General features: G+C 36.4%; 2 protein-coding genes across 2 annotated transcripts in view; both read right to left on the bottom strand.

The window, feature by feature from the left end:
- Positions 1 to 948: 948 nt before the first annotated feature.
- l(2)37Cb (lethal (2) 37Cb) lies at positions 949 to 7466 on the bottom strand. Its single transcript, XM_067126990.1, has 3 exons — positions 7073 to 7466; positions 5512 to 5735; positions 949 to 4272 (listed from the first exon to the last, which is right to left on the bottom strand). Exons 2-3 carry the CDS (start codon positions 5711 to 5713, stop codon positions 1424 to 1426), a joined length of 3051 nt encoding a protein of 1016 aa, XP_066983091.1. The 5' UTR covers positions 5714 to 5735; positions 7073 to 7466; the 3' UTR covers positions 949 to 1423.
- A 3247-nt stretch (positions 7467 to 10713) lies between these two features.
- Positions 10714 to 15944, bottom strand: part of LOC136852406 (short-chain dehydrogenase/reductase family 9C member 7-like) — a 63557-nt gene continuing 58326 nt past the window's right edge. Inside the window, exons 6-10 of the mRNA XM_067127020.1 lie at positions 15603 to 15735; positions 14573 to 14783; positions 13579 to 13702; positions 11041 to 12996; positions 10714 to 10852 (exon numbers count right to left, since the gene is read on the bottom strand). Of these exons, the coding sequence (XP_066983121.1) occupies positions 12818 to 12996; positions 13579 to 13702; positions 14573 to 14783; positions 15603 to 15735 (647 nt within the window). The 3' untranslated portion in view covers positions 10714 to 10852; positions 11041 to 12817. The remainder of the gene's footprint in view (positions 10853 to 11040; positions 12997 to 13578; positions 13703 to 14572; positions 14784 to 15602; positions 15736 to 15944) is intronic.

Here is a 15944-nt window from a genome sequence, read left to right as displayed (position 1 = left end):
TGTTTATTACAGATTAGATGTGGATATGCAATGATAACTGGATATTTGACAAAGAAGTGATAGTTGCCGGGCTGATTCAGGGCGCATATGTCTTGGAGGAGGTTAGGGAGAGAAGTCAGTGAAAGAAATGAGTTTGTGGCATATCCAATTTCTCTGCTGAACACGGCATTCTATTTCTTTTCCGTTTTTTAAAGCTCGAGGATCATAATGCCAGAGCTTGAAGGCTCTCTCTATTTTCACTTGCTTCTTGTTATGGCTTGATTCCTCCGCCATGTGTCTCCTTCTGTACAACCTTCCTGGATTCCACACGTCTCTTTTGCAGCATTATGTATGGCCTCATCCGAATGTTTCTGCTGACCACATTCTGATGATGATCGTATTTTTCAAAATAAAACCAATTTACGTTTAGTTTCTTCACTCCTGTATGTTATAAATTTTCCTCTTGGCTTCTTCAAGATTTCTCATTTATTTATACCATCAGAGTGATATGTAAACACATTGATAAACAAACGTGCAATTGCTCAACCTCTCTGTCCCCATAATCAGCTGCTTACTTCTTTTTTTTATTATTCAATCCCTTTAGTCTCTTCCTACAATATTCCCATTTAATTGAAGAAATTTGATCCTCTTTTTTGGCAAGAGGTGTGTCTTGAAATGTCTTTATGCTCTGGGAATAATATTTTTTTTTATTTCTCAATTGTAAAATTTTTTTTCTAAACTTGCTTTATCTTGTACTAGAAATTTAACCATTCCTGTACCATTAAAATAATTACATGCCACAGCCACAACAGCTAAAAAGGAAAAACATAACTGTAGACAGCACTTACAAGGTCTGTAACATTAGACAAATAATGGAAACTCCCAAAGACACTTGTAATATGCAATTATCAATATAGCTGGTTAGCAGGTGTTTTCTTAGTTTTACCTAACGTAGTAAAACAAATAAAACAAGTTTTTTCAAATTTTAATAAAAATATTCCATAAAAATATACTCACTCATCAAGGCATAATTACAATATTGTACTTATTCATTGCAGATGAAATGTTTCTGTATGATTCTATTATGGAAAGATAAAAGAATTCAAAAGACTATAGTAAATGGTAAAAGAACATTGCTTTTCCTTTACGTGTAAACTAACCACTAGCAGTTAACCTCAGTGTTAAATTACAGTATGCATTTTAAGACTACGTACACGTATGAAAACTTTGAAACAAAACCCATGTTACAAGGGGATTCTAAGAGTCTTTGTACATGTTAATATATAAAAAAGCCTAGCAAAATCAAAGTAAATTTTACAAGATTATCAGTACTGTATAGTTAGAATTTTTATAAGCAAAGTACGGCATAGTACAGTATAGAGTACAATATAACAATAAGGACCTTTCCTGAAAATGAAAATATTAATTATATTCTTCAATTAAATTAATTATATTCTTTCACAAGATCTTCTTTGGCCTTTCCAACCACCTTTGGCATCTTTTTATTGGTTGAGTCCTGAATTTCATTGTCCCGGTAGTAATGGGGTGCTACTTCGAGCAGCCATTTCCCATCAATTGTTATGATGTTACGCATATACTCTTTTGTTGTCAACACCAATTCGTGGTATAAAACCCATCTCGGTAAATCTTCCACCAAACATGACTGTGGATGTAACAATACTGTTTGGCTTTTCTTGATAGTTTTATACATGCCTCCCTTACTAAACCTAGCAATGTGATAAAAATAGCCACAGGTGATAGCTTTCCTTATGCCTATAGAATCCCCTGGATTTGATGAAAGCGGCACCTCCACTCGTTCCATTAAGCCTTCTAACTGGTCACGAATGTCTCTGGCTCGTTTGAGTGATCGATACTGAATGAAGTTTTCGTAGCACCACTGCGACGAGTATTCAGTTCCTGCCCACTCAATGTACACATTCATCAGGGTTAAGTGGTCACCGTCTGGGTGGAAGAAATTCTTGCGCGCAGTGTCCGCATGAATGGCCTTGTCTTTTGGTCGGTAGAATATGGAACCATTCACTGAAAGCATGGCTGCAATAGTTAATATTTCTTCAACAACTTTGTACTGATCAGCTGCAAGAATCATCCTTGACATCATAGGATCGACTGGAAGTTCAGCCATTTTCCTCCCAGAGGAAGTAAGCTCCCCCTTGTGGTTCAAAGCCTTCAGAGCATACAGCTGTTCCAGTGCAAGAATGAGACTTTCTGCTGGAGGGGGATCAAGATAATCAAAATTGATGAGGTCGTGGATACCTAGAGACTTCAGCTGCAAAACTACATTGCCTAGATTCACTCTCTGGATTTCTGGGATGGTATTTTCTTCCATCTCATTCTCAAAGGCCCACTGTGTGTAAAGTCTGAAACATTTTCCAGGGCCAACTCGACCAGCTCTTCCTGCCCTCTGGTTTGCCGAAGCTCTAGATATCGGTACAACTATCAGGGATTCCATTCCACTTCTGGCATTAAAATAGTTCTGCTTGGAATAACCAGGATCTATGACATAAGCAATGCCATCTATCGTTAAAGATGTTTCAGCAATGTTTGTGGCCAAAATTACCTTCCTTGCACCTGGAGGAGTAGGCTCAAAGATTTTTGCCTGCATTTCAGAAGGCAAATTTGCATAAATTGGTAAGATAATTAACTCTCGAATCTTGGTACCAAGAGCCCTAACTCTTTCTGTTAGTATCTCCTGACAAGCTTCAATTTCCTCCTGACCTGTTAAAAACACAAGTATGTCACCTAGGTGCTGAGTTATATGGATCTGTAATACTGTTACTGCTGCAGAGTCAATGTAATTGGCTTCTGGGCTTTTTGTGTAATAAATATGAACAGGGTAGCGTCTTCCAGGAATACGGAAGATGGGAGCCTCATCAAAGAAGTCAGAGAATTTTGCTGAATCCAGTGTTGCACTCGAGATGAGAAGCTTCAGGTCGCTGCGAAATCTTGTTATATCTTTCAAGAGACCAAACAGGATGTCAGTGTGGAGTGTCCTTTCATGAGCTTCATCAATAATCATAACACTATAACCTTCTAAGCTAGGATCCATGAGGAATTCTCTTAGCAACATACCATCAGTCATATACTTGATTCGTGTGCGCTCACTTGTACAGTCTTCAAATCTAATGCTGTATCCAACTTCATTACCAAGCTTCTTCCCCATTTCCTGCGATACACGAGAAGCCACACTCATCGCAGCCACTCTCCTGGGCTGTGTGCATCCAATTTTCTTACCGTCATCACAGAAGCCAGACTCGTATAAATATTGTGGGACCTGTGTAGTTTTACCTGACCCTGTTTCTCCTTCAATTATCAAAACCTGATGTTCATTAATTGCATCTAGTAAGGCCTCTCTGAAAGGATAAACTGGGAGGCTTTTCCTCACTTCATCTAAAGTCATTTGTTTCTTATGAAATTCTGATACTTTAGGTTCCTCTTCATCCTCCTCTTCTGATGAAGAGCTTGAATCTTCTTCCTCGAGTTTCTTTTTCTTCTTACGTTTTTTCTTGCGAGTACCTTCCAAAGGCAGGGATTTGATGAATTCTATTTCATCTTCCAAAACAAGATTGTATTCTTTCTCATGCTCCTGATATTTCACTGCTTTATCCTTTGCACCAAAGGAGAGAGAAGTGCCTCTCATTTGGTCTTCCTCCCACTTCTTCTGCTCAAATCCATGCTTATTTTCCCTCTCATCCACCTCTACATATTTGTCATCTACACTGGCTCCTTCCTCTGGCATGACATATCGCTGTACATTTTCAGCTTCCCTAACCTTGTCGTAATCTTTGGCTAGCTGAAGGACTGTTTTCTTATATTCCCTCTCTTTCTTCTCTCTCTCAGTAAGGGTTTGTTCATCGAAGAGGTACTCATCGTCGATTATATTTTCTTCCAACTCCTTCAGTTTGTCATCCTTGCGTTTACTCAGATACTTCCTGCGAGACTCAACTCTGAGTTTCGGCAGAATCTTCACTCGGTCCTCCTTTTCCATTTGTAGTCTTCGGGCTGCCTCCTCAAATGCTTTCTGGTTGCCCTTTTCTGCCACATTCTTAGTTCGTTCTTCATCTCGCTGGCGCAGCCTGTCCACGTACTCGTCTCTTTCTTGTAAATCTCGGATTCTCTTGGTTTCCTCATCTTCTTCCTCTGGCGCTCTACTCTTAATCTTTAGAGCTGGGCCTTCCCCTTCAGAATCTGAGCTCTCTTTCTTCAGAGGTCTTTTCTTTGATTTTGAACTCTGTGCACTTGGGGCAGAAGCACTGGGGGTGATATCACTGCCACCTGTAATAAACAAAGAAAAAATAAATATGGAAACATCGATTCATAGGTCATAATTAATTAACAGACTAATGAGCAACCTCAAGACTAAATTTTAAAAATTTAAGGATTTTAAACCTTTAGTAATGATTTGTATCAAATCCCAGTTGTTTCAACTCAACTCCATCCTTGCCAAAAACTATATGATAAAGGAAAACTTCAGAATAATTATTCCTGTTAAAATTGTAGAATTCTACTTGCCATTTTGTGAGAAATTAACTTATTTTTGTTCTTACTGCTCCCCTCAAATGTCCCTTTGGCAATTACACTAAGCTAACCAGTTACTCATCATCTTACAAACCCTATGCCTTCTTCAAGTTTAGTCTGGAGAGCCTGTGGGGTGCTTAAAATTTTACACTTAGCAAGGCTTCCTGAATAACAACATTTCTCTCCAATTTCTTGACAATTTGAAAGCAAATCTACCAAAATATTATACATCTTTCATTCCTTGTTCTAAAAACCAGTCAAACCTTGTAGAATATTACATAACATACACTTTCTACAAAAAATCTGGAAGCATGTAAATTTGTCTGTGGTTACCTTTATAGAACTACTGTAGCATGGAGTAAAAATTTTTTTCTCTTTTATTCTGATTAGTTAGCTCTTTTTAATGAATCTTTAAAAGAAGTATTACAGCACTGTTTTTGACAGTTTTGAGACAGTTAAATATTAAAAATTATGTCCAATTAAACAAGTGCTTAGTTCAAACCTCTACTTCTCCATCTTTACATTGATTTAGAGATTATCTAGCAGTTCCCATTCTGACGTCACACTGCCAAGTACTGGATGTCTTTTGTTTTGTTTATTTCCTGTCTTTTTCCAAGCAGACTGAGTCATCTGAATTACGAGAACTTCCTCAAATAAATCTGAGGCCAAGTGGTATGCTTATGTTTCAACTTACATAAAAAATACAAGGTTCACAAGAAGAGATGAAAGAGGTTGGGTGATATTTCCACATAGAGGATGCAAATATAATGAAGAGCTCAATTGATAGTAAAGCATAAGTAACATCAGATCTTGCATTATAGTTCACGCATACCTTGGTAATACCAAAGTAATACATTACATATTACAACAGTCATAGCATTAAAAAAATTCCTGTTTAGGCATATGAATTTAAATACAAACATTACCACTGACGTTTTGCATTAAGTGTAAGGAATTAATAAAAAAAAAAACCATAAACAGAATTCTATACAATACCTCTGACTTTATCCCAAAGTTCTCCAATGAAGTTTTCAATGTCACTGTCCACATGCATATCATTTTGCAATTCCAACAAAATATGCTTCTTGCTGGGTAATTTTTGAGCTAGTCGCAAAAGGTACTCTGCTACGGTCGTGTCACTCATCCCCAAGACATCATGAAGCCTGTGGTTAACCCACGCTTTCAAGCTTTCACTCATGATTACTTGTGTTCTGGCTGACCTGAAAAGATAAAAATAAGATATAGTTAATTTATAAAAATGAAAGCATAATAACCTTGTCATAATTCTCCTCTCTCATCATCAGTTATATGTACAAAATATTCTACCCTTATCACTAAAAGTACACACACAATGAATAAACAATATATTGTATATGAATTTAAGCAGGTCAGAGTATCTTTATGAAATGCCATTTTGTAAAATGTGTATTCAAATTATCCTCAATTCTTACTAAAAATTTTCAGTCAACTGTTCCAAATTTTGAGCTTAATACATGATATAAATATAAAAAATAATGCACTTTTATTGAATTACTACTCTAGAATCTTTATGGTGCTCCAGGTATCAGCCAAGTAAAGACCTGATGCCCTTGGTTAGGTCAGGTTTGGGAATTTTAAGTCAAGCTGCATTCTTGTAACTACCCATTCTGTATTTTCTATACATCTAACAATAGTGAACTATGTATTTTTTTTATATTGTTATAATTTATGCATTCCATACCTTTTAGACTGGTGCACTGCACTCATCTTTGGTTTTTCCCCTCCCATAAACCAGATTTCCCACTGGAGTCTCCCATAACTGTTGAATACATGGGTTTGAGGAAGGAAACGCAAACACACATATGGTTCTCACCAACAATAATGGTTATAAATGCACTAAAAACAAAAAAACCTTTTGGAAAAATAAGTGATTCATGCATTTGGCAAGTTCGGGACGATTATGCTGTATTATTCCCGGCCGTGAATCTGTTAGGCTGTCAGAACTTTAGGATGCCTTGGGATGCTGTGTTTAGTACCAGCCCCTTGGTGATCAAAGTATTATATACCCCATTTCGGCTATTTGCCAGTTCGGATTTTACGCCCTAAATGACTTACGGCTGAAACGACCAGGACCATATTTGGCTACGAACCCAGGTAATTCATAGTACTGTATAACCAAATCAGGGGCAATGTAGCCTATCTTGGTCAAGTTAGCTTGAGAGGATTGCCTGTCTTGGTTAGGTAGGACCACGTCCTGGCACCCTAGGGTAGGTTAGGATGCCTCTCGTACCTGGTAGCCTAGTCCTATAGTTTTTTGTATGTTTATTTCCCTCCCGCCCCCCTCTCCACGCAAAACTCAGAATTTCTACTGTGGTCCCTCATTACCCTACTGTTCAAATCAGTGGGGTTGTGTATAAGGTTGACTAGTAATTAACCTCCTCCAACATGGGTAAATGTAAATTTTGTTAAAATCACCCCAAACACGGCCAGAAAAACTATAGACTCTTTTACATTTGTATTCATTTACAGGTTTAAAGGTAACCTTTCAGCCAGTTACTTGAATCAGTAGGGTACTTACCACGTAGCCTTAAAATTAAATATAGATCATAAGCTTATGCTGTCTGCTTGGACCCGTGATAGATCAAGGCCTTGCCTGGCAATGATTCTGATTAATTCCTCGCACTAATTAGTCTTCCTTTTGCTTTTTCTTCGTTTCTTCCACGGTAAATATAAAGCCTCTTTCTCGCGTTTCGTTTCCTCACTGAAAAGTAGACCAACGTTCCTGCCACTTCCTTCCAGTTTTCCTCAAACGGATCCTGAAGTTCCTCAATTTTCTACCAATTTCCCTTGTAGTCTGGACGTAAAAAACATATATTAACAGATCTCCGTCCTCATTATCACAGCATAAATGATATCACTGCAAATGGCTGTCATAACCAACGTTTGTTTACATCACTACTTGTAGTAGTAGTAGCAGTAAGATTCAGCCCTTGTAACAGCACCTCTTTCTGTCGATAATAGAAAGATGTGTTTGCCAGTAGAATGATATTTGGTTATTTCACAGAGCTCATCGCTTTTGTTAGTTATTCCCCTTTATTTGCTATAATCGATGAAACCATTCTTAGTTCTTTTACTTTTGAGAATGCGGAATTATCGACAATTTCATTCACATTTTCTAGTTGTGTCGTATTTGGAGGTTGCAAATTGCCATTTTCTTGTCGTTTTTCTTATTCTGTTAGTTAGCGAATTTTGCGGTAGTTTGGTTTTGGGTTAATTATTTGATCGAGCTATATATATATATATATATATATATATATATATATATATATATATATATATATATATATATATATAGCTCGATAAAATAATCTTGTAAGTGTAGGTTGTTCGTTCTGATTCTGTAGAGAATAACAGTTTAGTTTGTTGTCATAATGTTGATCCTACTGGGATTTTTTTTATTTATTTCCTACGAAGGATTAATTCTTTGTACTCATTGATTCGATTTTTCATTGCGTCACCTTATTGTTTTCCCTTTATTTGTTTCTTCCCTGTTTATTATATATTCCTTGGTTTGTTAATTTCGTGCCTCAGAATTATTCATCATTCCTTGCATTATCCAGTACAGTTGTTTATTTTTTTTTTATTACTTCCTCACTGTTTTTTTCATGTACTGTAATTTATACCTGATCACTCTTTTCATAAGAAATGCTCTCAACTCTCTTGTTCGAGTACAATTTGGCCATATTTTGGGGCATCAAGAATTTTTTGCATATAATATTTTCTGTCCTTTGGCGATTCTGTTCCCATTTTGCAAAATGTACATTGTTCCCAAAAATAATACACTTTTTATGTTAAAATATTATTTAAAATCCTTTTCTTTCTTTCTTCTACCTCTCTTCCAGTATGATGTAGGTTGTTAGTTTGAAGAATAATTTAGATCTGTTGATTCCTGTCATGTGCCATTTATCTCAGCTTTGTACAGTTTTTGGCTTGGCTCATATATATATATATATATATATATATATATATATATATATATATATATATATATATATATATATATATATATATATCTGTGTGTGTGTGTACTCACTAAATTTAAGCGACTGGTTTATGCTAAAATTATTATTGTAATTTCGAAAAATATTAAAATTTACCTATTCATATTTATATCTGAAAAGAAGTAATAATTTTTTAAAAAGAATTCTCTCATTACTGTGACATTGCGTGATCCCTCAATTAACCGTATGGCCTTTTTCTTTCTTCTTTGCATTATTCTGTATCTTTTCAATTTCCTGAGAAAAGGCATTTTCTGGAAATGTTGCAGATTACAGAAGTTAGAATTTTGCACTGCAATTTTGCAAGTGCTTAATCATGTGAGTAACAATATCGATCTGCTTTACTTAAAACTGTTTTGAGTGTTAACTTTTCATTGTTTGTTTACTTGTAATTTTTATAAGTTTCAGATTTTATGTAAATTTTTGTGCTGTTTCACACTGCTTCACTTTAAGAGAACAGCTTTTAGCAGTTTTTTTAAAAATTTTGAATGATTAATAAAACTACACTAAGTTAGACCAAATGAAAAACAAAACCGTACGTGGTGCACTGTAGGCATTAAGGCCTACTTAAGGGTCTTTGCAGCGTCCCCTCTGCCCCTAGCTGCAACATCTGTTATTCCTTTTACTGTGCCTCCGTTCATATTCTCATTCTTCCATCTTACTCTCCTCAGCCTTAATCCCCACAACTGTTTCATAGTGCAACTGCTTTGAGGTTTTCCTCGTGTTACACCTCTCGAACCTTTTCACTCCCAATTTCCTTTTCAGCGGTGAATGATCTCATAGGTCGCAGCGCTTGGCCTTTGGCCTAAATCCTATATTCTGTCTATTTATCGATAATAAATCAGGTCCATTGATTGTATATTTTCAGATGCTGCTAGCGGCAGACCAACTCAGCCCAAAAGAATCCCAGTAGGGTTCCAGATGTCGTAAAAATTTCCAGTGTCTTTGTCCCGTTCCAGATCTTGGAATAAGTCATTCTACATCCCAGTGAGTTAAACATTTGTTTTTTTTTTTTTTTTGTATTTTCATTCCTGATCGTTGCTTCCCGCACTAATTTTGCATTTTGCTTTGATTTCCTGAGTGATCCGGTGTTGTTTGCTGAAGTCAGCGTTGATGGTGTGTTGTAGAATAGTTGTAAATTCGTACTAAGTTTGGTTCCTTTGCTGCTTATTCCAGTAACTTTTGACCTCTTTGTAGGAATTTTTCTTCAGGCTGTTGCACACACACACACACACACACACACACACACACACACACACACACACACACACACACACACACACACACACACACACACGGAAATGCCCATGGTAAATTTGTGTACGGTTACAGTTCAGTCAAAACTGAGACCCCGCCATGTTTTGATAATTGTTCAGGATTAGTTTATAATTTCGTCTTGATTTCTTTATAAAGTAGGCCTGGAATTTGTGTTTTTTCGTTTTCTTTTTTGTGTATGGTATTTCTTCTCAAAGACATGGTGCTGTACCTGCATTGCCCTAAAATGAAAAACTGCAGCATCTGCAAAATTTTCGAATTTGAGATATGCCACCCATTGGGCTCGTGAAACACTGATACACAAGTTACTGCAGTTTCAGAATGATTCTTCAGTGCTTTCCACGAATATTCAAGGGGTCCCATTTGCATTATCTGCAAAATCAGTAGTAAGGCAAGGGGGTATCTACCATTTTTCTCAGTTTTGTATTTTTGCAGATACTGCAGTCTTGCATTTTGGGGCAGTGCAGTCTCGTTAACTGTCTCGCCTGAAGTGTGAGATTCAGAGAAGAGTTTGGCAGTTGTCTGTATTTAATTTCACATATATTTGAGGATGATGGAAACGCCTTTACTTGCCTGTCAGTGATATAATTTCTGCATCACATTTCTTTAAGTACTTTTGTACGATCAATATGTCTTTATTATTATATATATATATATATAGTATATATATATATATATATATATATATATATATATATATATATATATATATATATATATATATATATATATACTGTATATATATATATATATATATATATATATATATATATATATATATATATATATATATATATATATATATATATAAAGGATCACTGAGGAAAATACTAAAGATTGAATGTCACACGAACCGTCAAGGTTATACGAAAGAAAACAAAAATCATAACAGAAATATTTTATCTTTATTCACATAAACACATTCTCTAAATACAGGGACGGCTAAGGCCCATATAAAATGCAAACGCAATGAAAAGGTTACATAAGACTATCGAGAGCAATAGGAATGATCTTCTTATATATATGTATAGATATATATATATATGTATATATATATATATATATATATATATATATATATATATATATATATATATGTATATGTATATATATATATATATATATATATATATATATATATATATATATATATATATATATATATATATATATATATATATATATATATATATATATATATATATATATATATATATATATAATCTACAGAGCATTGTGACAATGATGAGATATGGTGATGCATTATATTCTTTCATAAAAACTATTTACAAAGGAATGTGTGTTGGTGGGTTTATACACGAATGGATAAGGGTCGAAAACCTACTGAGGTGAATAAATATATAAGAAAAATACAAGAGAAAACTGTTCAGTGACCATCATCAAGATTTCTTCTCATCTGAAATCAAGGCTAATTATTTTAAGCCTTTGGCAGATTTAACTTGATTGTTGCATTAATAAAAAGCTGCTCTAGGAAAAGTGAACCCTTATCGGTACATAGAGTGACAATATCAACAGCAAACAAATCATAGGCCTACAGGAGCCTATTCCTCGTCACCCTCATATATTATTGTAGTATAATGCCCATCAGTGCCAAACAGAGGCGTCCAAGTAATAAATTACACCAATTTTACGACATAGTCAGTTGCAATTTTCCCTTTGTTTAGTTGATTCGTGTATATTTTAATATTAAAATATTCTGCAAATGTTGTAATGTTGTAGCTATGAAGGGCCTCCCGTTTTCCCCAAGGCATCCACGTCCGATTGCTATCACTTCAATATTCGATTTGTACTACTTCTAGCGTGATACTCAACCTCGTCTTCCAACTGCCCTTCACAGCTCGCAAGTTTGCAGTGATCATATGGAGAAAATTACAACTGGAATGGCTAGATTTGGAATGCTCTGTTGGCGCTCCTATTTCTACCGGTTCCTTCTGCGAGGACTGGCGTCTGATTCGATTTGGAATTGTCTGTTGGCATTCCTGTTTATGCCAGTGTCATGCAGGGTTGGAAGTGTTCGGTTGGGAACCCTGAATTATATATCATTGCCGCGCCTTCTGCAAGGACTCTCGAAGCCTGAGTTTTGATATAAAGTTATTTAAATATTTTACTAGTTACAGTCCCACATATATTGGTGTAATATTCTTTTATTTATTGTGGACAAAGGCACCTTTTTTAACGCCCAGCCACACTGCTTAAAGAAATATCTAGCCATCAAAATACCGTTCATTAAGAAATAACCGGAAAACTCTTCCAAAATCATCAAATATAAATCGATCAATAAACGTATTAAGTACCGAACTTACACCACAAAAGGTTACCAATATTTACAAATATACGATTATAAAATTTTGAAAATAAAACGAGGAGAAACTTCTCAGATAACGAAAAAAATAAACCAAAGCAGTCAAAGTACACAATAAAAAACATTTGATCTAGGAACTTCAAAGACCGTAAAAGAATGCATTAAGAATCTATTGAATAGAGCTGAAAGTTGATAGAAAATTGGGAAGGGCCACATTCAGGAAAGAGATATGGAACATGGTCTAGTTTTTACTTTTTCATTATTTTTAGTTATCTTGGATCACACGCAAATGCATTCACATCATTGATAATTTGTAACACACAGGCACTAAGAAACGAACAACAATACCCAGGACGAAGCATCTGACAGTTACAACGGACAGAGAAAGAACAGTCGACACAAATCCCTGTACAGAAAACATACACACACTCTCCGTAAAACTGACTAACGCTATATATACATATAATACTGCTTAACAACTTCTTCCTGTGGCAGTAAAAACTCACTCACGAATATACAAAACACCTGTCTTTTGTTTTTTTGTAAACGTAAAACGAGAACGAGACAAAGCTGCGTTTCTTCTTCTTGAAAAAAAAAAAAAATAGGCAGCTGGCACCCCAGACGGGGCTTTCCCGCCAAGTTCTTCCTGACGGGGGTCGTCTCGTCCTTAGAACTTGAACTTGCTACTCGACTGTGGCGACGGGGTAATGTCTTTCTTGTCCCAGTTGGGCATGGAGAACACCCGCATGAGTTTGCCCTTCGGTCCGTGCAGCTTCCCGCCGGTGGAGAGGATGGCTAGCTTGTCTTTGGAGTTGCGTGGGTCCAGCAGGCTTCGAGTCCTCTTGCCTGCGAATTGGAAGAAGAAGGTGGTTGTCAGCAAGAGGTCTGAGAGAGTTTGTTTTGGAAAGGTTAGGCTCAGATCTTCAGTGGCTGATTACTTATGGACCCCCTAAGGTTGTTTAGTTTTCCAGTGACTAATAGAACACCAATGTGATTCATTTCTCCTCAGCTTGGATAATTTAAGAGATGGACAATGATCTACTTTAAGAATTCTCAGATAATATCTAGCAACATGGTTACTACCATGTAATAAACTGAAGTTAAGTTACATTCTTCAAAAGAACTCCTATGCGCATTTGAGGGAGTCCGCAAGAAAAGGATATCAAAACAGGTTCACTAATGTGAAAACATCTCAAAATATGAGTTAAAACTCGATTGAAAGGTTGAAAACAATAACGGGTGGTCTTATGCAATGACAAACATCCCAGAATTGTGAACAAAGAGTCAAGGACAAACAGAAAATGGGAAGTCAAGGACAGATAGAAAATGGGTAGTCAAGGATAAATAGAAAATGAGAAGTCAAGGATAAACAGAAAATGGGAGATGGATAGAAAATGAGAGATAAATAGAAAATGGGACACCACTTACCGACAACATCAGCTGGGGGCGTTCTCGGCTGTCCACTGAGCAGAAAACTGTCACGGACATTGTCAGGCAAAATGGAAAGAACTTTGGCTCGGATCTGAGTGGCGACGCTGGGCACATATCTCGTCTGTAAGAGAAAACGACACAATAGGAATTTCGTGCTGAAGGACTTTTTGCTAGGAAATTACAAAGGCTCTTGTGCTTAAGTAATTTTTCGAAAGCCCCACTAATAATGTATACCTGTAATTTAATTAACGGAATAATTTTAAGTTTTTGGCCAATACCTGGTTCTAAATTTGGAATTTTTGGAGGGGCATTAAGGTAATACTGTAGAATTACGCAAAAGGAATCTATTAAAAAAAATCAATAAAACCTATTTTTAACGCAAGTCATAATAAGCAAAAAAGATCAGTTAACTCATCGGATGGTAGGGCCTGAGAGAGAGAGAGAGAGAGAGAGAGAGAGAGAGAGAGAGAGAGAGAGAGAGAGAGAGAGAGAGAGAGAGAGATTCATCATCAGCAAAAAAAAAAAACTACAGTCGAATGAAGAAAATCAGTATGGCACTTCGAATGAAGAGAGAGAGAGAGAGAGAGAGAGAGAGAGAGAGAGAGAGAGAGAGAGAGAGAGAGAGAGAGAAATTTATAATGGCAAAAAAAAAAAAACAGTACAAGCGAATGAAAAAAATCAGTTTGGCACTTCGAATAGAAGAGCCTGAGAGAGAGAGAGAGAGAGAGAGAGAGAGAGAGAGAGAGAGAGAGAGAGAGAGAGAGAGAGAGAGAGAGAAATTCATAATCAGCAAAAAAAATACAATCAAATGAAAAATATCAGTTTGGCACTCCGAATGGAAGAGAGAGAGAGAGAGAGAGAGAGAGAGAGAGAGAGAAACCGCCCCCCCTCCCCCACCCCCAAAGCACCAATCAAGAGACACCAGAAGTTGGCCATTTCCCCTCGCCTGATGAGTGGGTCTTCCGAGAGAGGAGATATCATCGGCACGAACCTTAGGATCCTCTCCCGCGACGGCGTCCATCATATCGTCGACGACCTCCTTGATTTTCTCCGAGGGCTTGGCCCTGTTCAAGTGGTTGCTGATGGTGTTCTTGAAGTCCTTGATGTACTCGTCGCCGTAGGAATTCCTCACGTCCTCGGAGCACTCCTGCCAGTACTTGTCGAGGGCGCGGTGGACGGTGTCCTCGGCGCTGATCGGGGTCCTGTGTCAAGAGAAGGAGATAAGAAGAAGAGTTAGATTGGGGCTCGTGACGTCATCATGGTTCAATTCAGGGTGGGGGGGTGTGTCCTGAAGAGGCGGCAGGCCCTAATATAGGGGGGGAAGCCGTATCTGGTCTTTGTCTTGATAAGAGAGAGAGAGAGAGAGAGAGAGAGGCAGAGAGGATTATTTTTAGCATTTAACTCGTCATAGTAAATTCTTTTTAACAAATGCGTATTGCTTGGATAACAGAGATTCAGTATGTTTTATAGCTTTGTATTCCTGTGCCGTCATTTATTAGTTATATTTTCGAAAATGTTCTTTTCGTATTCTGCATAATAATAATAATAATAATAATAATAATAATAATAATAATAATAATAATAATAATAATAATAATAATAATAATAATAATTCACGTATGCTTCAGGTAGGCACTTTCGCAAAAACCAGGTTGCAAGAAAAGTGTCTTACAGCGATTAAATTTTACTGGTCTAAATAATAATAATAATAATAATAATAATAATAATAATAATAATAATAATAATAATAATAATAATAATTCACGTATGCTTCAGGCAGGCACTTTCGCAAAAACCAAGTTGCAAGAAAAGTGTCTGACAGCGATTAAATCTTACTGGTCTAAATCTGCCAGATTATAAAACATATACAACGAGTCTTCACAAAAGAACACCTTTTCACTATTATTATTATTATTATTATTATTATTATTATTATTATTATTATTATTATTATTATTATTATTATTAGACGGCGCGTGTCTTAATGGACACACAATTTGGCTACAACTGGCTACATTTACCTGTACAAAGTTGGTTCCACTGTGTGGACGGTAATACCCCACTTCTGCATTTCCAGCCGGAGTCCGTCGGCAAAGGAAACCGTCGCGTGCTTGCTCATGCTGTACGCTGTGAATCCTGGGAACGTGTATCGACCTGGAAAAGGAGAGAAGAAGAATAGTTTAGTCGTTAGATTACGAATAATGAGAGAAGTGTCGCATTGATAAAAATGGAGCCAAAGAATAGATGAGAATGGATAGATTTGTGAATACATTGATAGTAAATTCTTCTTAACAGATGTTTAGAGTTTCATCGTTAGATTACGAATAATGAGAGAAGCGTCGCATTGATAAAAATGGAACCAA

This window comes from Macrobrachium rosenbergii, chromosome 25 (genome assembly GCF_040412425.1).
Source record: "Macrobrachium rosenbergii isolate ZJJX-2024 chromosome 25, ASM4041242v1, whole genome shotgun sequence".
Classification (NCBI taxonomy): domain Eukaryota; kingdom Metazoa; phylum Arthropoda; class Malacostraca; order Decapoda; family Palaemonidae; genus Macrobrachium; species Macrobrachium rosenbergii.
This window is presented reverse-complemented; position numbering and strand designations above follow the sequence as displayed.